This window comes from Dendrobates tinctorius, unplaced genomic scaffold (assembly GCF_039654945.1).
Source record: "Dendrobates tinctorius isolate UK_male_01 unplaced genomic scaffold, ASM3965494v1 ptg000223l, whole genome shotgun sequence".
NCBI lineage: Eukaryota > Metazoa > Chordata > Amphibia > Anura > Dendrobatidae > Dendrobates > Dendrobates tinctorius.
This window is the reverse complement of record NW_027361890.1, coordinates 28912013-28928468: the sequence shown is the minus strand read 5'-3', so window position 1 is coordinate 28928468 and position 16456 is coordinate 28912013. Positions and strand designations below refer to the sequence as shown.

The 16456-nt window shown below is 43.2% G+C and overlaps 1 protein-coding gene across 2 annotated transcripts in view; it reads right to left on the bottom strand.

Annotated features, from left to right (window-relative positions):
- SEPTIN9 (septin 9) overlaps nucleotides 1–16456 on the bottom strand; it is a 452544-nt gene that overhangs the window by 259379 nt on the left and 176709 nt on the right. Inside the window, exon 1 of one of the 2 annotated variants that reach the window (XM_073555421.1) lies at nucleotides 12594–12705. The exons of the other annotated variant lie outside the window; for it this stretch is intronic. Coding sequence (XP_073411522.1) covers nucleotides 12594–12615 — 22 coding nt within the window. The 5' untranslated portion in view covers nucleotides 12616–12705. Of the gene's footprint in view, nucleotides 1–12593; nucleotides 12706–16456 lie in introns of those variants that run through there. 2 annotated transcript variants of the gene reach the window in all.

Genomic DNA, 16456 nt, shown 5'->3' with positions numbered 1-16456 from the left:
TAAAAAACAAAATCACATTTTTCCCCTTTTTTTATTTTCACAAGGGTAATGGGAGAAAATGGACCCCAAAATAGTTGTGCAATTTTTCCTGACTACGCCATATGTGGTCGAAAACTACTTTTGAGGTACAGTGCAAAGCTCGGAAGGGAAGAAGCTCCATATTGGCGTTCAGATTTTGCTGCAACGGTTTGAGGGTGCCATGTCATCCTGAGGTGCAAGAATAGAAGAAATCCCCAATAAGTGATGTAATTTTACAAACTACACCTTTCAATTACTCTAGGGGTGCAGTGAGCATGTTGACACCACATGAGTATCACAGAACATTATACCATTGGGCAGTGAAGAAAGAATAATTACATTTTTAACCAATAAAATATTGTTTTACCCTCATATTTTTTATTTTTATAAAGGCTAATAGGAAATAATGGATCTCTCAGTTTGTTGTGCAATTTCTCCTGATTAGGCCAATACCCTAAATTTAATCGGGAACTACTCCTGAGGCACAGCGTAAAACTGGGAAGAGGCGCCTTAATTTAGTGCAGATTTTACTGTTATGGTTTGTGGGTGCTATAATCCACTGGGAGAAGAGCCCCTGAGGTGCCAGAACAGCAAACCCTGCCATAAGTGATCCCATTTTTTAAACTATACCTCTCATTGAATTTATCTAAGGGTGCAGTGTCACAGAATTTTATACCATTGGGTAGTGAAGAAAAGATAATTAAATTTTTACCACAAAAATGTTGTTTTATCCCCAGATTTTACATTTTCACAAGGGTAAGTGGGTAAAAATGGCACCAAAATTTGCCACACAATGTCTGCTGAACCTGTAAATACCCGATCTGTGGCTGTATAGTACTGCTTAGGCACATGGCGAGACTCTGGAGGGACGAAGCGTTATTTGCTTCATGGAGCGCAGATTTTTTTTAGAATAGTTTGCAGACTCCATATATGGAGCCCCTAAGTGCTAGAGGAGCAGAATACACCTCTCAAGTGGCCCCATTTTGGAAATTATACCCCTTTGGAAAATCATCTACAGGTGTGGTGATGATTTTGACTACACCTGCTGGGTAAAAATTGCAAATCTGCTAGTGCCCAGCCCAGTATGTTGTAGTTCCCAGTACCTTATGCACAGCTCGTGCTTCTAGAGAGACAAACTCATAAATTTAGGCGGGTTCTCATCTCTACAGAAATGCCAAACATGTGGACGCTAAATGTGGTTTAGGCATACAGTGGGGCTCAGAAGGTAGTGGGGCCTTTGGATTTGGAGAATTTGCTGGATTTGTTTTGAGGAGCAAGGAGCCATAGTGCTTTTTCACTGCCTTTGTGCTACCAGTAACATGAAAGCCCCCTATATTTCCGTTAACAGATGACTTACCTGAGTGGGGGGCTTTTGCTTTTTTTGTGGATTGAATTGAAACTTTTATTGGGAACATTTTATGTAACGCTTGGGCTCTCATTTATTTGGCTCTCTATGCTTACATCGGCGTTTCCATCTAAATCTCCGAGTGACGTGAATCAGATGAAACCCTCGAGGGAATCATTCACTATATGAAGCAGCAGAGTTACTCTGGACTCCGTCTGGCTTCTGTTCAGCGGTGTCCTTCTTTTTAGAGGTGCACAAAGTTGTTGCGGACAGAACTTTTATGCACACCTAAAAAGACAGACACTACGGATCTCAGACCAGACAGCCTCCATTTGCCTCAATATAGGGAATCTTCCGCCTAACGTTCCATCTGAATCACGTATTTTAGAAATCTACATGGATACCCCAGTGTAAGCATTCAGCACAGGGTGCAGGATAAATGTGACCCAAGCATTGCTGCAATCTTTGGGAGTCAGAATGAACAAATAAACAGCAGGTCAAGAATTGGCTTTATTTATTTTTTACACAGTTCCTCTTGCAGTATAAGTGATTAGACGACTTTATTCTTCGGGTCAGTGCGATTACAGGAGTTAGAGGGTTAAAGTACTGGGAGCATGGGCAAAGTTCATTGTGAAAGAGGTGAGAGAAAAGGATCAGCTGTGACATTTGCCTCTTGTGATTAGTGGATCCTGTGTTATCAGCTATGTACGGAGGCAGTGGCATAACTAGAGTCTGATGGGCCCCGATGCAAGATTTGGACCAGGCCCCCTGTCCTGGTTAATACTTATGTCATCCATCCTGGTATATATATCCCCATCCTGTTATATATGTCCCCTATCCTGGGCTCCATGCTGGCAATATGTCCCTTATCCTGATATATTATCTTGGACCCCATCTTGATAATATTTCCCTTATATGTCCCTTATCCTGGGCCCCATACGGGTAATATGGCCCATATCCTGGTATATGTCCTTTATCCTAGGCCACATCCTGGCTGTATGTCCCCCGTTCTGCCGCTGTTCTTTAAGGCATAGAAAAAAAACAATTATCGGGGTCAAGATGTACTTAATCTACTTCTAATGTATCATACGTCTTTTACTATTTTTCCTGTCTTTCTCTTTCAGCATTTAACTCATAATGAGGACTAAGCAATAATTTTAATAAGTAACTTACGGTGCATGTTAATTTTAAAGACAGCTTTTTTATACACTTGTCTCCTCTTTCCTTATTTTCTTAGGGATCACCTTTTCCCTTCTTTTCATGTCCTTTCCCCCATTTTTCACCCTATTAAAATCTTGCTAACTTTCCTACCTCCTCCACTTCCCTCCCCAACCTTTTAGGCTTACATTGTGTGTGTGTGTGTGTGTTTTCTCCTTTTAAAATGTTATTAAAATACCAATAAAAATATTTCAATAAAAAAAAACAAATATACTCACCTGCCCTCTGCTCCCATGATGCACAGCACCCTCTTCTGAAGCTGGCAGCTGACTTCAGCGTGCATGCTAAGCGAACATATGACGTTACTGCCATGTGCCCCAGTCACGTGCTTGTCGATGTCAGTCACTAGCCTCTGATTAGCCAGCAGTGTGTATTGTCGTGCACAGATCCGATGAGTCTGTGCACCGCAATACACTTCGACTCGAAGTGCGTCCGAGAACGCACATCCATTTGAAGTTTCTGCTGGCATTGGCAGTTCCCTTCTCGCACAGTTGCGACTATGGTTGTTACGCCCATGTATAGAGGTGTTACCTGTAATTGCATTCCTGCCTCTGCTATTAAGGAGCCTGTTGAAAACTCTTCATGAAAGAACAGGAAGTATGAGTCTAAAACAGCCCCTATGGCCAGTGTGAAAACTACAAGCTTACTGCTTTTTGATATATATCAAGATTATGAATATGATATAAAAAAATAAAAACCTTAACATTTTTGTAAATTCAAGTAACACAAAAACCTGATACAAGATTTAAACGATAGATAATTTTCCGATTGTAGCTTCCCTTCAAGGTGTGGGCCTAACTGTGCCCCCTCAGCTGATCTACAGGTCTATTGGTGTATGAAAGTTCTTGTGTTAGGGAACATGCTGGTGATATGTTTATATCTCCTTTCAGTTTAGTGTTATCTAATAGAGTAAACCAGATTTGATCAAGGATAATTGAAAAACATTTGAATGATTTGTCTGCGTGATTCCACCAGGAAGTGGAGAAGGAAATGATAGGCAACTGATCTAATTGGAGAACTCAGCATCCCTAGAGCTTGTTGCCTGTGTTCTCTGGTTTCCTTGTGTGAGCAATTACAGTAATTATTATTATTCTCTATTTTTAACCCACCTTTAATTCGAAATAGAAGTTCATAAAACAAGGTGCATATGGGGATAAGTAAAGGAGATCAGAACACTGACAGAACAGAAAATGGAAAAATGCAGTGCGGGATTGTACGCTTTATCACCTGCGCATCCATTTTTCTAACTGTATCTAAACTGGGTGTTCCGTTGGGGATGTATCCTTGCACACCATTACACTGTCCAATCAGTGCATCAGACTGTATACTGACACACCTCTTTCCCCAGGGAAATAGTAACACCCATTTATCAAGTTATTTACGAATTTATAGAGTGAATTACAGGGAGAGAATAGTACAAACGTATAATTAACATCAACTTGATAAATAATATTATCCAAAATAAAGATATGTGTCATGCTCACCATGTCTGTTATGCTGCATGACCCCTGGAGCAGTGTGCACGCGCACCAAACTATCATGCCCGCCATGTCTGGTATGCCGCATGACTCCTGGAGCAGTGTGCACGTGTACTGAACTATCATGCCCATTATGTCTTATGCTGCAAGATCCCTGGAAGCAGTGTGCACACGCGACTCGTGACTGCTGTGCTGCAAGATGTCTGGAGCAGTGTGCACGTGCGCCTCATCTCATGGCTGCCTGCAGTGCGCATGTGTGTTTTACTTTATGGCTACACGCCGTTGCTGTGTGACCAGCCTTCTCTGCTCTGCCTGCTGTGGTTGTCTCTCTGGTCCTGCCCCTGATCATGTGACCTTTCCTATGTTCCAGCACTGTCTGACCCAGCTAACCTCTCAGTGTTTCTGGAGCCCCTGATCATGTGACCTTCTCTATGGTCCAGCTCAGTCTGATTTAGCAATGCTCTCTATGATCCTGGAGGAACTGAACTGGAAGTCCTTCTCTGGTCCTGACCCGGAAGTGCAGGTGCTATGGTGCTATATCAGACTGCCCCTTCCTATGGTCGGGGCCTGAGTATTGTGTTGCTTCCCTGCATGGCTGCTTGGTCTGCTTGGTCGCTCCCTGTATTCTGTGCCCCTGCACTCTGCCCTGTCGTGCGTCTCTGCACGCGCTCTGTGCTTGTATTCTGCCTCTTGTTCTGTGCCATGTCTTGTGTTTGTCCTTTGTGCCATGTTTTGTCTCTGCTTTGACTTGTAGTCCTTCCTGTGTTCTCTGCCTTGCCTGCTTTTCCATGTCTTGCCTTTGCTATGCTTTATCTTGTAGTCCTTCCTATGTTCTCTGTCTTTGCTTGTTCTTCCTTGCTCTGACCTATGATGCTCTGTGGTGCCTCCTGGCACATGCACCATTCCTCCTCTCTTACCTATGGTGCTCTGTGGTGCACCTGGCACACGCACCATTGCTTCTCTCTTACTTATGGTGCTCTGTTGTACCTCCTGGCACACGCACCATTCCTCCTCTCTTACCTATGGTGCTCTGTGGTGCACCTGGCACACGCACCATTGCTTCTCTCTTACTTATGGTGCTCTGTTGTGCCTCCTGGCACACGCACCATTCCTCCTCTCTTACCTATGGTGCTCTGTTGTGCCTCCTGGCACATGCACCATTGCTGCTCTCTGACCTTTTGTGCTCTCTTGCACATTTCGGGGCTAGTCTCAACATTCCCCCTTGACCCGGCTCTGGGCTTCGGCCTACGCTCTGCTGCTAGCTCTGTTCTCACTCTGACCTTACTCTGTGTTTCTGCCTACGTTCTGCTCCTTGCCCTGTACCTTGTCTTACCTTGTTTCTCGCCTTGCTTTGCCTTGTTTCTTCGTGTGCCCTTTGCATGCGCCTGGCCTTCCTAGCCTCCTGTCTGTGCCTCAGCCGTGCCCGCCCTAGCCGTGCCCGCCTGCTTGTGCCTCAGCCATGCTCGTCGGCCAGTGACAGCTGTGTCGCCTGTTATGCCTCAGCCGGGTTCGCTGGAGTCTTGCCCGTTTGTCTGTGCCGCAGCCCGACCAGCCGTGCTCTCTGTGCTTCCTTGCACCCACACTTTCTCTGCACTGTGCTTTGCATGCTTCTCTAATAGCACGCGCAGGCCCTAGCCTGCTCGTTGGCATATCTCCCCGTGCTTCTGTAAAAGTATGCGCAGGTCTTGCCATGTACCCTGGCATGCCTCCTAGCACGCACAGGCCCTTGCCTTAGCCTGAACCCTGGCGTGTCTCTTAGCATGCACCATGACTTGAACCTGACCCTGGCGTGTCCCTTGGCACGCGCAGGACCTTGCCTTGAACCCTGACCCTGGTGTGTCCCTCGACACGCGCAGGACCTTGCCTTGAACCCTGACCCTGGCATGTCTCTCGGCATGCGCAGGACCTTACCTTGGACTTTGAACCCTGGCGTGTCCCCTACACACGCACCTTGCCCTGGACCCTGTTGTGCACCTAGCACTCACCCTGCCTGGAACCTTGCCTTGGACCTCGGCGTGTTCCCTAACACGCACCATGTCTGGGGATCTGTTGTACCTCCTTGCCTGAACCCTGCTTTGCCTGCCTGATGCCCGGAACTTGCCGATCGCTGCCTGGGATTCCGAGCTTGACGACTGCGGTCTGATGTCCGGAGCTGTTATCCGCAGCCTGAAGCCCTGATCCTGTTGATCATCATCAGCTGTCTGGAGTCCGATGCCATCGACTCCTTGCCGGTATCCTGACTGTCACCTGGCACGCACCATGCCATGGACCTTGGTGTGCCACGCACGCACCTTGCTGTGTTTTGCCTGTCATCACATTTTGCTCTTAATGTTATCCTGAGTTTGCCTTAATGAAGATACCTTGAATTCACGTATTGTCTTGTCTTGTTTCCTCCACGTCCCTTGTCGTCAAACACTCACATTGTGTCTTCCTTGAGCCGGCCGTCTGGTCCCAGCAGTCGTGGTGTGGCGGCTCACCCCCTTGGTCTTGCCCCTGACACTCCCTGTATAGGGGGTGGTTCCTCACAAGGTCAGCTCGCCCTCGGTGCGTGGGTGCCACGACCCAGAGGGTCCACTCTAAAGAAAAAGTCGACTCAGCTAAAGCTGACTCGTCACAATATGTACAAGTGTAAGGCTATGTGCCCACGTTGCGTTTAAATCCGGACACTGAAAACCGGACTCCTTCCCAGAAATCGCGCGTTTTCACCACGATATTACCGCGATTATGTTCGCGATTTTGCTGCGATTTTCGTGTGCGATATTCAAGCACTTTCCAAGCGATTTGAAGCATCGCTTGGAATATGATTGACAGGTTGGTCACACTCGTCAAACATAGTGTTTGACAAGTGTGACCAGCTTTTTACTATTGAGGCTTCCTATGCGGCATCAATAGTAAAAGATGGGATGTTAAAAATGATAAAAAAAATAAAAAATCGGGGTATATTTACCTTCCGACGTCCCGCGCAGTCTCAGCGGCGCTCCCGTTCCCAGCAATGCCTTGTGAGACCTGTGATGACGTTGGTCTTGCGTTGCTATAGCAATCTCACGAGACAGCTAGAGTCACGCGAGACTACGTCATCACAGGACCTTGCCGCCAGGCATTACTGGGAACGCTGAGGCCCGGGAAGACTGCGCGTCGCCGGAAGGTAAATATACCCCGATTTTTTATTCTTTTTTTTTTTACAGGGGTATGGTACCCAGGGCCTGGAGGACAGTCTCCTCTCCTCCACACCGTGGCTACCAACCACACATGAGACGCTTAATTTCTTGCATGGTGGGCATAGCCACATGTGGGAAATAAGCGATTGTCATGCATTCCAATGGGTGCGGAATCGTGGCAATTCTTTGCGATTCCACACAAAAGAATGAGCATGCTGCGATTTTTTCCGCGATGTGATTCCGTCGCGGAAAAAAGCGCAGCATTAGCACAGCATGTGCGAATGCCATAGGAATGCATGGGGTGCGTTCTGTACAAGATTTTTAAACATTTTCGCAGCGTTTTCACGCTGAAAATTGCGGCAAAAATGCTTAAAAATCGCATAGTGGGCACACAGCCTAAAAGGGGTTTCCCGGACTGCCACTGATCTGGCCACACCAATGATCAAGCACAAACGCGGTCTTGCGTGTTGCACAGATTCCAAGCATGAAGATTGGAATTTCCTTACCACATGAAAGGCAAAAATGGCAACAGATTGATAGAGACTACAATGGTTAAGGAGGAAAGTTTGAATTTTGTCTTATTGGCCTGTTATTCAGTACAACCACCAAAAGCCTTAAGATCCTAATACACATTAGTCTAATGTCAGCCAAACTTGTCAATATCAATGGGTTCGGCCAACAGTTTAATGTGTATGGTGGCCTGCCTGATTGTCCCAATTTATGATGACAGTGAAGATAAGAATCAGATTATTTTATTCTCTAAGAGATAAACCAAAACCGGAGATATCTGGCAACAGCTTTCCCATACAGAACACATTAACAATCGGCAGGACGATCGCTCCTGTGTATGACAGAGTCGGGTGAGATAGCTGCTGGCCACAAAATTGATCATCTAAATTAAATAAGGGACTTAACAGTTTTCAAATTTTGCAGTAGGTGGAAACTTTAATGGTAATCTACGGTAATCTAAAACAAACCCAGAAATTCATCCACAATCTTTATATCTTTAATGCTGCCCTAACGAGTCACATCTTCAGCACAAATATGTGATGCATTCAAAATTTTATCTCATATCTATACTTGTGCTACAGCGACAAGTACAGACATCTCACTTGTTCTCTGTTAGAATTTTTTCTGTAATAGTTAATGAGTTAGTGACATAACAGCAAGGTGACAAACCCTGTTTCTGTAGTGACAAAGACCCATTCATACATAAAAAGAGCAAATAGACTGTTAACATCAAAGGCATTGGAATTTGACTTACTTCAGGGGCCATGGTCACTTTCTATTATTTAAACTAATTTTGTCAGTATGACTTTTGTAATCAGTAACATGTAGACGCTCTCTACTGCTAAAGTCACTCGCAATCAAAATAAATCAACTCGTTTGCAAATTTAGGTTTCTTACCAAAATTTCCAAACTTTCTGCTGTTTGTTCTTATTTGATTGATTTATGACAATCTAAATATCTTAACACACCTTATAAAACAGGTGGCTTCTCCAAATTCAACCCAGAATCACACTTTTAATAACTATTGCAGTCTCAGAATTATTCAACCCCTTCATGTACTTAGTAGATCACCTTTGCTGTGGCTGTTATGACATACTGCAAACCTGATGCATAGTCAGACACAAGCTTCTGGCAGTATTCCTGAGGAATCTTAGACCTTTTCTTATGGGCAATGGTCTCCAGTTCAGTAATATTTCTGAGTTGTCGAGAGTGGACCATAAAGTTTAGAGAAGAGAATATTGCTTTGCACAAGAAAGGAAAATAGTAACCCTGCCACACTACCTAGACATGGCAGAATGAGTAAATTCCTGAAGAAGCAGGTGGTCAAAACCCCTCAGGTTACTGCCGAACACTTGCAGCAAGAATTGGAGGCACCAAGCACTGTGATTTCAGTTTGCCCAGTAAGTCACATACTAAATTCTGAAAGACTCCATGCTTGAACTTCAAAACATAACCTCTACAGAATAGCACAATTAAATTTGACTACAATCTGCTTAAACCATATAAAATAGCAACAGACGTTTTAGGATAATATTCTATAAAGCGATCAAACTGGATTTTTTTTTTTTCCTATGGAGCAGCGGTATCTCTGGAGGAAGAAAAATGAATTATATACTGAAAAGAGCACTCTGCCTACAGTGGAGCATGGCGGTGGCTCAGTGATGCCTACAATGAAGCATGGCAGTAGGTCAGTGATGTTCCAAGGCTGCTTTGCTTCCTCTGGCACTGTAAACCTGCAGTGTGTGGAGAGCATGATAGATTTTTAAAATAAATCAGAAATTTGTGTAAGGCATCATCATGTGTTCTTTGAGGTAGTTGAAGCTTGGTAATACACACATGGTCAAAATTGTTGGTACCCCTTGTTTAATGACAGAAAAACCCACAATGGTGACATAAATTGCTTGAATCTGACAAAAGTAATAATAAATCAAAAATCTATGAAAATGAACAAATGAAAGACAGACACTGCCTTTCCACCAAGCTGCCACAGAATTAAAAAAAAAAAAATAAAACTCTGACACTCTGTGGCAATGCCCAAGATCGGTGCTGGTGTCGATCACGGGCGTTTAATCCCTCTGATGCTGCTGTCAATAGACACAGAGACACCGATCGGCATAGCAGAGGGACGAAGCTCCCTCTCTGCTCTGATCAGCACAATGCTATTGCGATCGCATTGTGCTTATGGGCTCCATGGTGGCTTTGCGTAAAAGATAGCTGGAAGGTTACCAGGTACGGTGGCCTGTAAGCTCCTGCTCAGAGCAGGAACTGACATGCCTCCTCACTGTGACACACAGATCTAATTCCCTGCAATGTAAAAGCATTGCAGAGTATTAGGGGCAGGGAAAGTTGATGTCTCATCCTGAGACAAAGTAAAAAAGTAAAAAAAAAAAGTTTTTGAAAATTGTAAAAATATATATAAAAAATCCAAAAAGCGGGAACAGCACACCGGTTTTTCAGGGTTAAAGGAGACCTGTTTAATTAGCCCATAAGTGCAACGTTTCGGTTCAAGTGGAGAACCTTTTTCAAGCAGGCTCGCCACTTGAACCGAAACGTTGTACTTATGGGCTAAATAAAGAGCTCTCATTTAACCCTGAAAAACTGGTGTGCCATTCCTGCCTGCTTTTTGGATTTTTTTGCATCATAAAGGTTTGGTACATGTCTTTGGGAGGGGAGCTTTGCATCTGGACTCTTTTTTGTATTTTTGTACTGCTCTATTTCTTGTCTTCAATATATATATATATATATATATATATATACACAGTATATATATAAAAAAAATCACAAAATAAAGACCCTCCCAAAGAAGAAAAAATGTTAATCCAATAAATACATATATTTATGTGAAAACGAAAATAAGCAAAGTACGCATATTTGGTATCATCGCGTCCAGAACTAACTGACGTATAAAACTGTCCCACTAGTTAACCCCTTCAGTGAATAATGTTTAAAAAAATGGCAGAAAACTATCTTTATCTTCATACCGATGAACAAAAAAATGGAACATAACGCGATCAAAAAGTTAAATGTAAATAAAAATGGTAACGCTGAAAACATCATCTTGTCATAGAAAAAACAAGCCATACCATTCTTGGCACTCCTCGTAAGCGAGTCTCAGATTCAGGGGCGGACATATCATTGGTACCACCTGTGCAGCCACACAAGGGCCCATGAGATAAGGGGACCAGCTTCCACCTCCATGGCAGAAATAATTGTGCATTATGATGACCTGTTGACCTACAATGGATCCATAGGCTGTTCTTGCACAGGGCCCTCTAGTTTCTGTGTCCGCCAGTGCTCAGATCACATTTAAACCACCTGAGCAGAATCTGTGGTGTTAATAGATCGGAAAGCAGCCTATATGCTTTAGCATCATACATTGCCATCGGTCATGGATAGAACCTCTCCTACCATAGAAGTCAGCTCAGTGTTGGCTGGCCTGAGAATTCAGACTCTTCGCCTGTGACATAGCTGAGCTGTACGTGGTGAGCCCCCGCCCTCTGCCTGTCTGTGAGTAATGTGCTGACAGCAATTCCTTGGTGACCACATCCTCCTGGTGATGGCTTGGTCTGCACATGCTGATTTCTGATTTTCTTTTTCTGGCCTTTGAAATTGTCATGTGCAGTTTAATAAAGTCTCAGTCCTATAGAATAAACCTTTTAAATAGCGGTGTGCTATTGGTAACAAATACGATGCTTGTCGATGCAGTTATTCTTTAGCGCACTCTAGCCCTTCTGCATTGTTCTTTACAGGCCCATTTAATGACAGCTGTTTCCTTCCTGCTATCATCTTTCCACATTGATCTTTGCAGTCAAATAGCTTAGAGTGACTAACACAAAAATGACAAAACCCTAGAAGAGAACAAATGACCAGACGATGACACAGAGATGATGCAGATCGCGACAAGGTCCGTTCTGCCGCACCATTAAGACTTTCAGCATTATCTGCTCACGTGGCAGGCAATCTAGACCTCCTCTTTCCAAAAACCCTTTAACCACTGGAAAGTTACTTGTGACAGTGCCCGCGTCTCTGTGCACAGAACAAGTTTTACCACCCTTATCCCACATCAACAAGCAAAAAATGAACACACATGGTTGTAGAGAAAAAATCCCTTGTTGGTACTGTCAGGAGTAGGTTAAGCTGGTTAACTTGCAAACAGAAGAAGCTTTGTAGGACACTGAGTGTACAGTCCTACTCAGCACGCCTATGCTCTGTAGCATGTTCAGTTGCAATGCCAAGTTATGGCTGGCAAAGCAAGCAGATTTCCAATGTTTCTTTATCAGGTGGTCACTCAATGATAATGAAGCCCAAAAGGAAAAGAGAAGGAATACTGAGTGGGTTCAGATAGGGTCTTAAGTCACTCCTCCTTCATATCCCAACTACCAGAAGCCATGAGGAAGTTAGGAGGTGCCGCAAGAAGAGGAAGAAACTGTAGAAAATGAAGAATGGGAAGGGAGGGCTGATCATGATTCAAGACAATATCTTAACAAGTGATAAGGTCTCCTCCTATTTGTTAGACTCATAACCCTAGATCAACTGATACTAGTGGATTAAGCTACATTGGTTCCCATTCAAACTTTGACCCATCACAGCCTAAGGGCAGATACAGATGCAATGTGTGTGTGTGTGTGTATATATATATATAATGCATGCCAATCAAGTTCCATATCCCTTTTTCCACATTGTAAGGTTTTATGCATGACTTGGAATATGTATTAGAACAAAATGGGTTAAAAAGACTGGAGATGTTGTCCTTCGATTGCGTCCTAGAGTGACCTTTCTTCTCTTTACGACTCATCACATAGGGAATTAGGATTAAAGTGTTAAAAACTGTAAATTCAGAATAAACTTTGGAGCAATATTCCCTACCTGAAATGCGCTCCTTGTCCATCACTCCCCCAGCATCAGTTTATCTGCAGCCCGGCCTCTCTGCCCCTGTTTAGGAGGCGGTAACTTGCTCTGTCCTCCTCTTTCCACCCCTTTAGTCTTCTGTTCCCTGCCTCTCACTTTCTCCCTCTTTCACTCCCTCCTTCTACTTTTCTCATTCACCCGCTAATATAATATTCTCTCTTCACCGGTTACACTTATGTCCCTGGTTATCTCCTCCCTCTTTGTCCGTCTTCTCTCCGGCTTTTCCTTTGTCTGAGTCTCACCAGTTTGTTTTCCAACTCTGCCTTTTTCTACGTTTTCATTCTGTCAGAGCTGCAGTTACCAGCTACTTCTCCTTTCCCAGCCCTCCTCCTTCCTATTTTATCTTTTAACCATTCATTTCCTTCTCTTTCTTCTATTCTTTAACTTGCCTTCCAAGTTTTCAAGGCTTTCTATTTCTCTCTGTTTACTGTCCAGCATCAGCTGGATCTGATAGGTGCCAGATTGATCAAATAATGTGGGTAATAGAACAGTAGGGTGCCAAGGAAATGCATGGTAAAAATTAAGTAGCAAGGTTTTAAAGGTCTTACCTCCTAATTTTGTTCCTTTTTGGTCATAGATATTTTATAATTTTCTTTTTTTAAGATTAGTTATCATTCACTGGTTGCTCAATGGCACATCATATTGCACTTTTAAATGTTTGTTTACTATTTATCGTCATGCATATCCCACGTTATGTATGGTATGTTATGCCGTTTACCGATCAGATTAATTGATTTTATATTTTTTGATAGATCGGGCGTTTCTGAGCGCGGCGATACCAAATGTGTGTGTATATATACATATTTATATTTATGCTGTGTGTATATATATATATATATACTTGAGAAAGTGGTAAATCTAAATTTAATGTCAACATATTTTACATGGTGAATCCTTATGCCAAAAGGAACAAATTTGAGGGGTAAGACTTACCAATTTGCAAAGTTCATTTTTCCTTGGCACCCTATAGAACAGTCATGTAAAAATGTATAGAATTGCACTGCAAAAGCAGAAAATCTCAAGTAAAACATTACCATGAAATATAATTAATTCGAAGTCCGGAAAAAATATTGAGCCACTGGCGCTATTGGTCAAGGAAGTCCGGATGGAATACATAGCATTTCCAACATGAAAACAACACAGGCAAAAAGTTAATGATATAAAGCCACGGCAACACGTTATAGCTTGATATTACACATCCATCTTGAGGATACTGTGCTAGGAGACACCTTTCTTTCTTTCTTTCTTTCTTTCTTTCCCTAACTCTTCAAAATACAATAAAACATTACCCCACAATTTCTGTTGTTGTCTAATACGGAGTCAATGTAAACCTGAGCTGCAAAAACAGGAATCTCGCACTGCTGAGGACAATAGCAACCGATGAACGTTGAGGGATCTATTACAGATTTTTCAGTGCACATCATTTACTGTGTAAATACACTATTAAACCACTGCCGATTGGTGAAGATTTACCAGTTGGTGGTCGTTTAGTTCCACCGATAAGTCTGTGTAAATGGACCCTTCCACTAAGTAGTCCAATTTATCACTGTGTTGTATGCTGTGTGATATGGCTCTTCTTACTCGAATGTTGATGTGTTCTCTTACTCACAAATTTTTTGTTAAGTTATAGGGAGTCTGTGACCCCCAAAATTTTAAAAGGGTTATACAGTGTTGCTGGGGACTTAGCCACTATAACAACCATACTAGCACTTGCATTTGTTACTTGTTCAGTGTCTGATAACTTTAAATTCACATGGAGGAGGCTTCAGTGCACCCTTGGTGTAGCCAAGATTTTGTTGTGGCATTATGCCTCCTCTTTTGTATATTAGGATTCACCTCCGATTCTTATAGGGGCCAAGTTCCCTACAACACAGTGGGCTGTACTGGGCCACAGGCCTTTGAAGGGAGGATAACATGACTGGGTTGAGGGGACTCATAGGGAGATGAGCATGGTAATATGGGCGGCATATTAGGGGTTCTGAGATTTTTAAATAATAACAGGGCTGGGATAGGGCTCTGAGGAGTAGGAGGGGTTAAAAGTGGAATTAAGGGGGTTATTATAAAAGGGGAGGCCATGTTAATGGGGCAACCATTTTAGGTGCCCCCAGTACAGTGAAACAAGCTGCCACCCACCCTTCCCTTATTAGGAATTATATTGAGGTCATGTACACATTGAAAATCCGAGTATAAAGGCTGATCAAGAAATAGTCTAAAGGTTTGGGGAAAGTTTTTGTCTAAGTATTGGCATACTTTTGTTGCAGCAGCACGGCGTGGGGGGGAGGTCCTCGAAGTTGATGGTGCCAGTAAATGGTGGCTCGGAGGGGGGATCTCAAGAGGTCCTGGACTCCCCCTTGGGTGGATTATGTGGACGGGAAAGTGATGATCTCAAGGAAAGGATAAAAATGGGATCCGTGGTTATTAGTGGTGGATACTGGCCAGTTGAGTCTTTTTGGTGTCTCTGAGCTGGTGTTTAGCGGCTAGAGGCAGGACTCGGCCTGGGGCCAAGTTTGTATATTGACCTGAGGCTGACATAATTTGGGGCTTTGAGAACCGTCCCCCTTTGTGGAAAATTTTTAAATGTTATATTAAATGTTAATTATGTTAAATATGTTAAATGTTATTTAACATATATTTAATATTTGCAGATGATTCAAAACTATGTAAAGCAGTAAATACAAGAGAAGATAGTATTTTGCTACAGATGGATCAGGATAAGTTGGAAACTTGGGCTGAAAGGTGGCAGATGCGGTTTAAAAATGTTAAATGTAAGGTTATACACATGGGAAGAAGGAATCAATATCACCATTACACACTGAACAGGAAACCACTGGGTAAATCTGACCTGGAGAAGGACTTGGGGATCCTAGTTAATGATAAACTTACCTGAAGCAGACAGTGCCAGGCAGCGGCTGCCAAGGCAAACAGGATCATGGGGTGCATTAAAAGAGGTCTGGATACACATGATGAGAGCATTATACTGCCTCTGTACAAATCCCTGGTTAGACCACATATGGAGTACTGTGTACAGTTTTGGGCACCGGTGATGAGGAAGGATATAAAGGAACCAGAGCAAGTATAAAGGAGGGCGGCAAAATTAATAAAGGGGATGGGGGAACTACAATACCCAGAGAGATTAGCAAAATTAGGATTATTTAGTCTAGAAAAAAGACGACTGAGGGGCGATCTAATAGCCATGTATAAGTACTGTATATAAGGGGACAATATAAATATCTCTCCAAGGATCTGTTTATATCAAGGAAGGTGGCGGTCACAAGGGGGCATTCTCTGCGTGTGGAGGAGAGAAGGTTTTTTCCACCAACATAGACGAGGATTCTTTACTGTTAGGGCAGTGAGAATCTGGAATTCCTTGCCTGAAGAGGTGGTGATGGCGAACTCAGTCAAGGGGGTCAAGAGAAGCCTGGATGTCTTCCTGGAGCATAACAATATTGTATCTTACAGTTATTAGGTTCTTTAGAAGGACGTAGATCTGTGGATTTATTCTGACGGAATATAGGCTGAACTGGATGGACAAATGTCTTTTTTCGACCTTGCTAACTATGTTGCTATGCTAATAAAAGGCTGCTGCGGCCAATTTAATCAAAAGTGTGATGAGTAGTTATTTTATGGGTTGTGGAATTAGAATTGGTGGGTTGAATTGGTGTGGGAGGCTTTGAAAAAAGGGGTGAAGCTCACGGGAATCACAAGTACCCAATTGTCAAGTGTAGGCCATGTAAAATGCATGTGGGGGTGATGGACTCCCTTTAAAATAGTTAATAAATCTACTCTTACAAACTGGGTCTTAACAACAACAATTCTTGCAA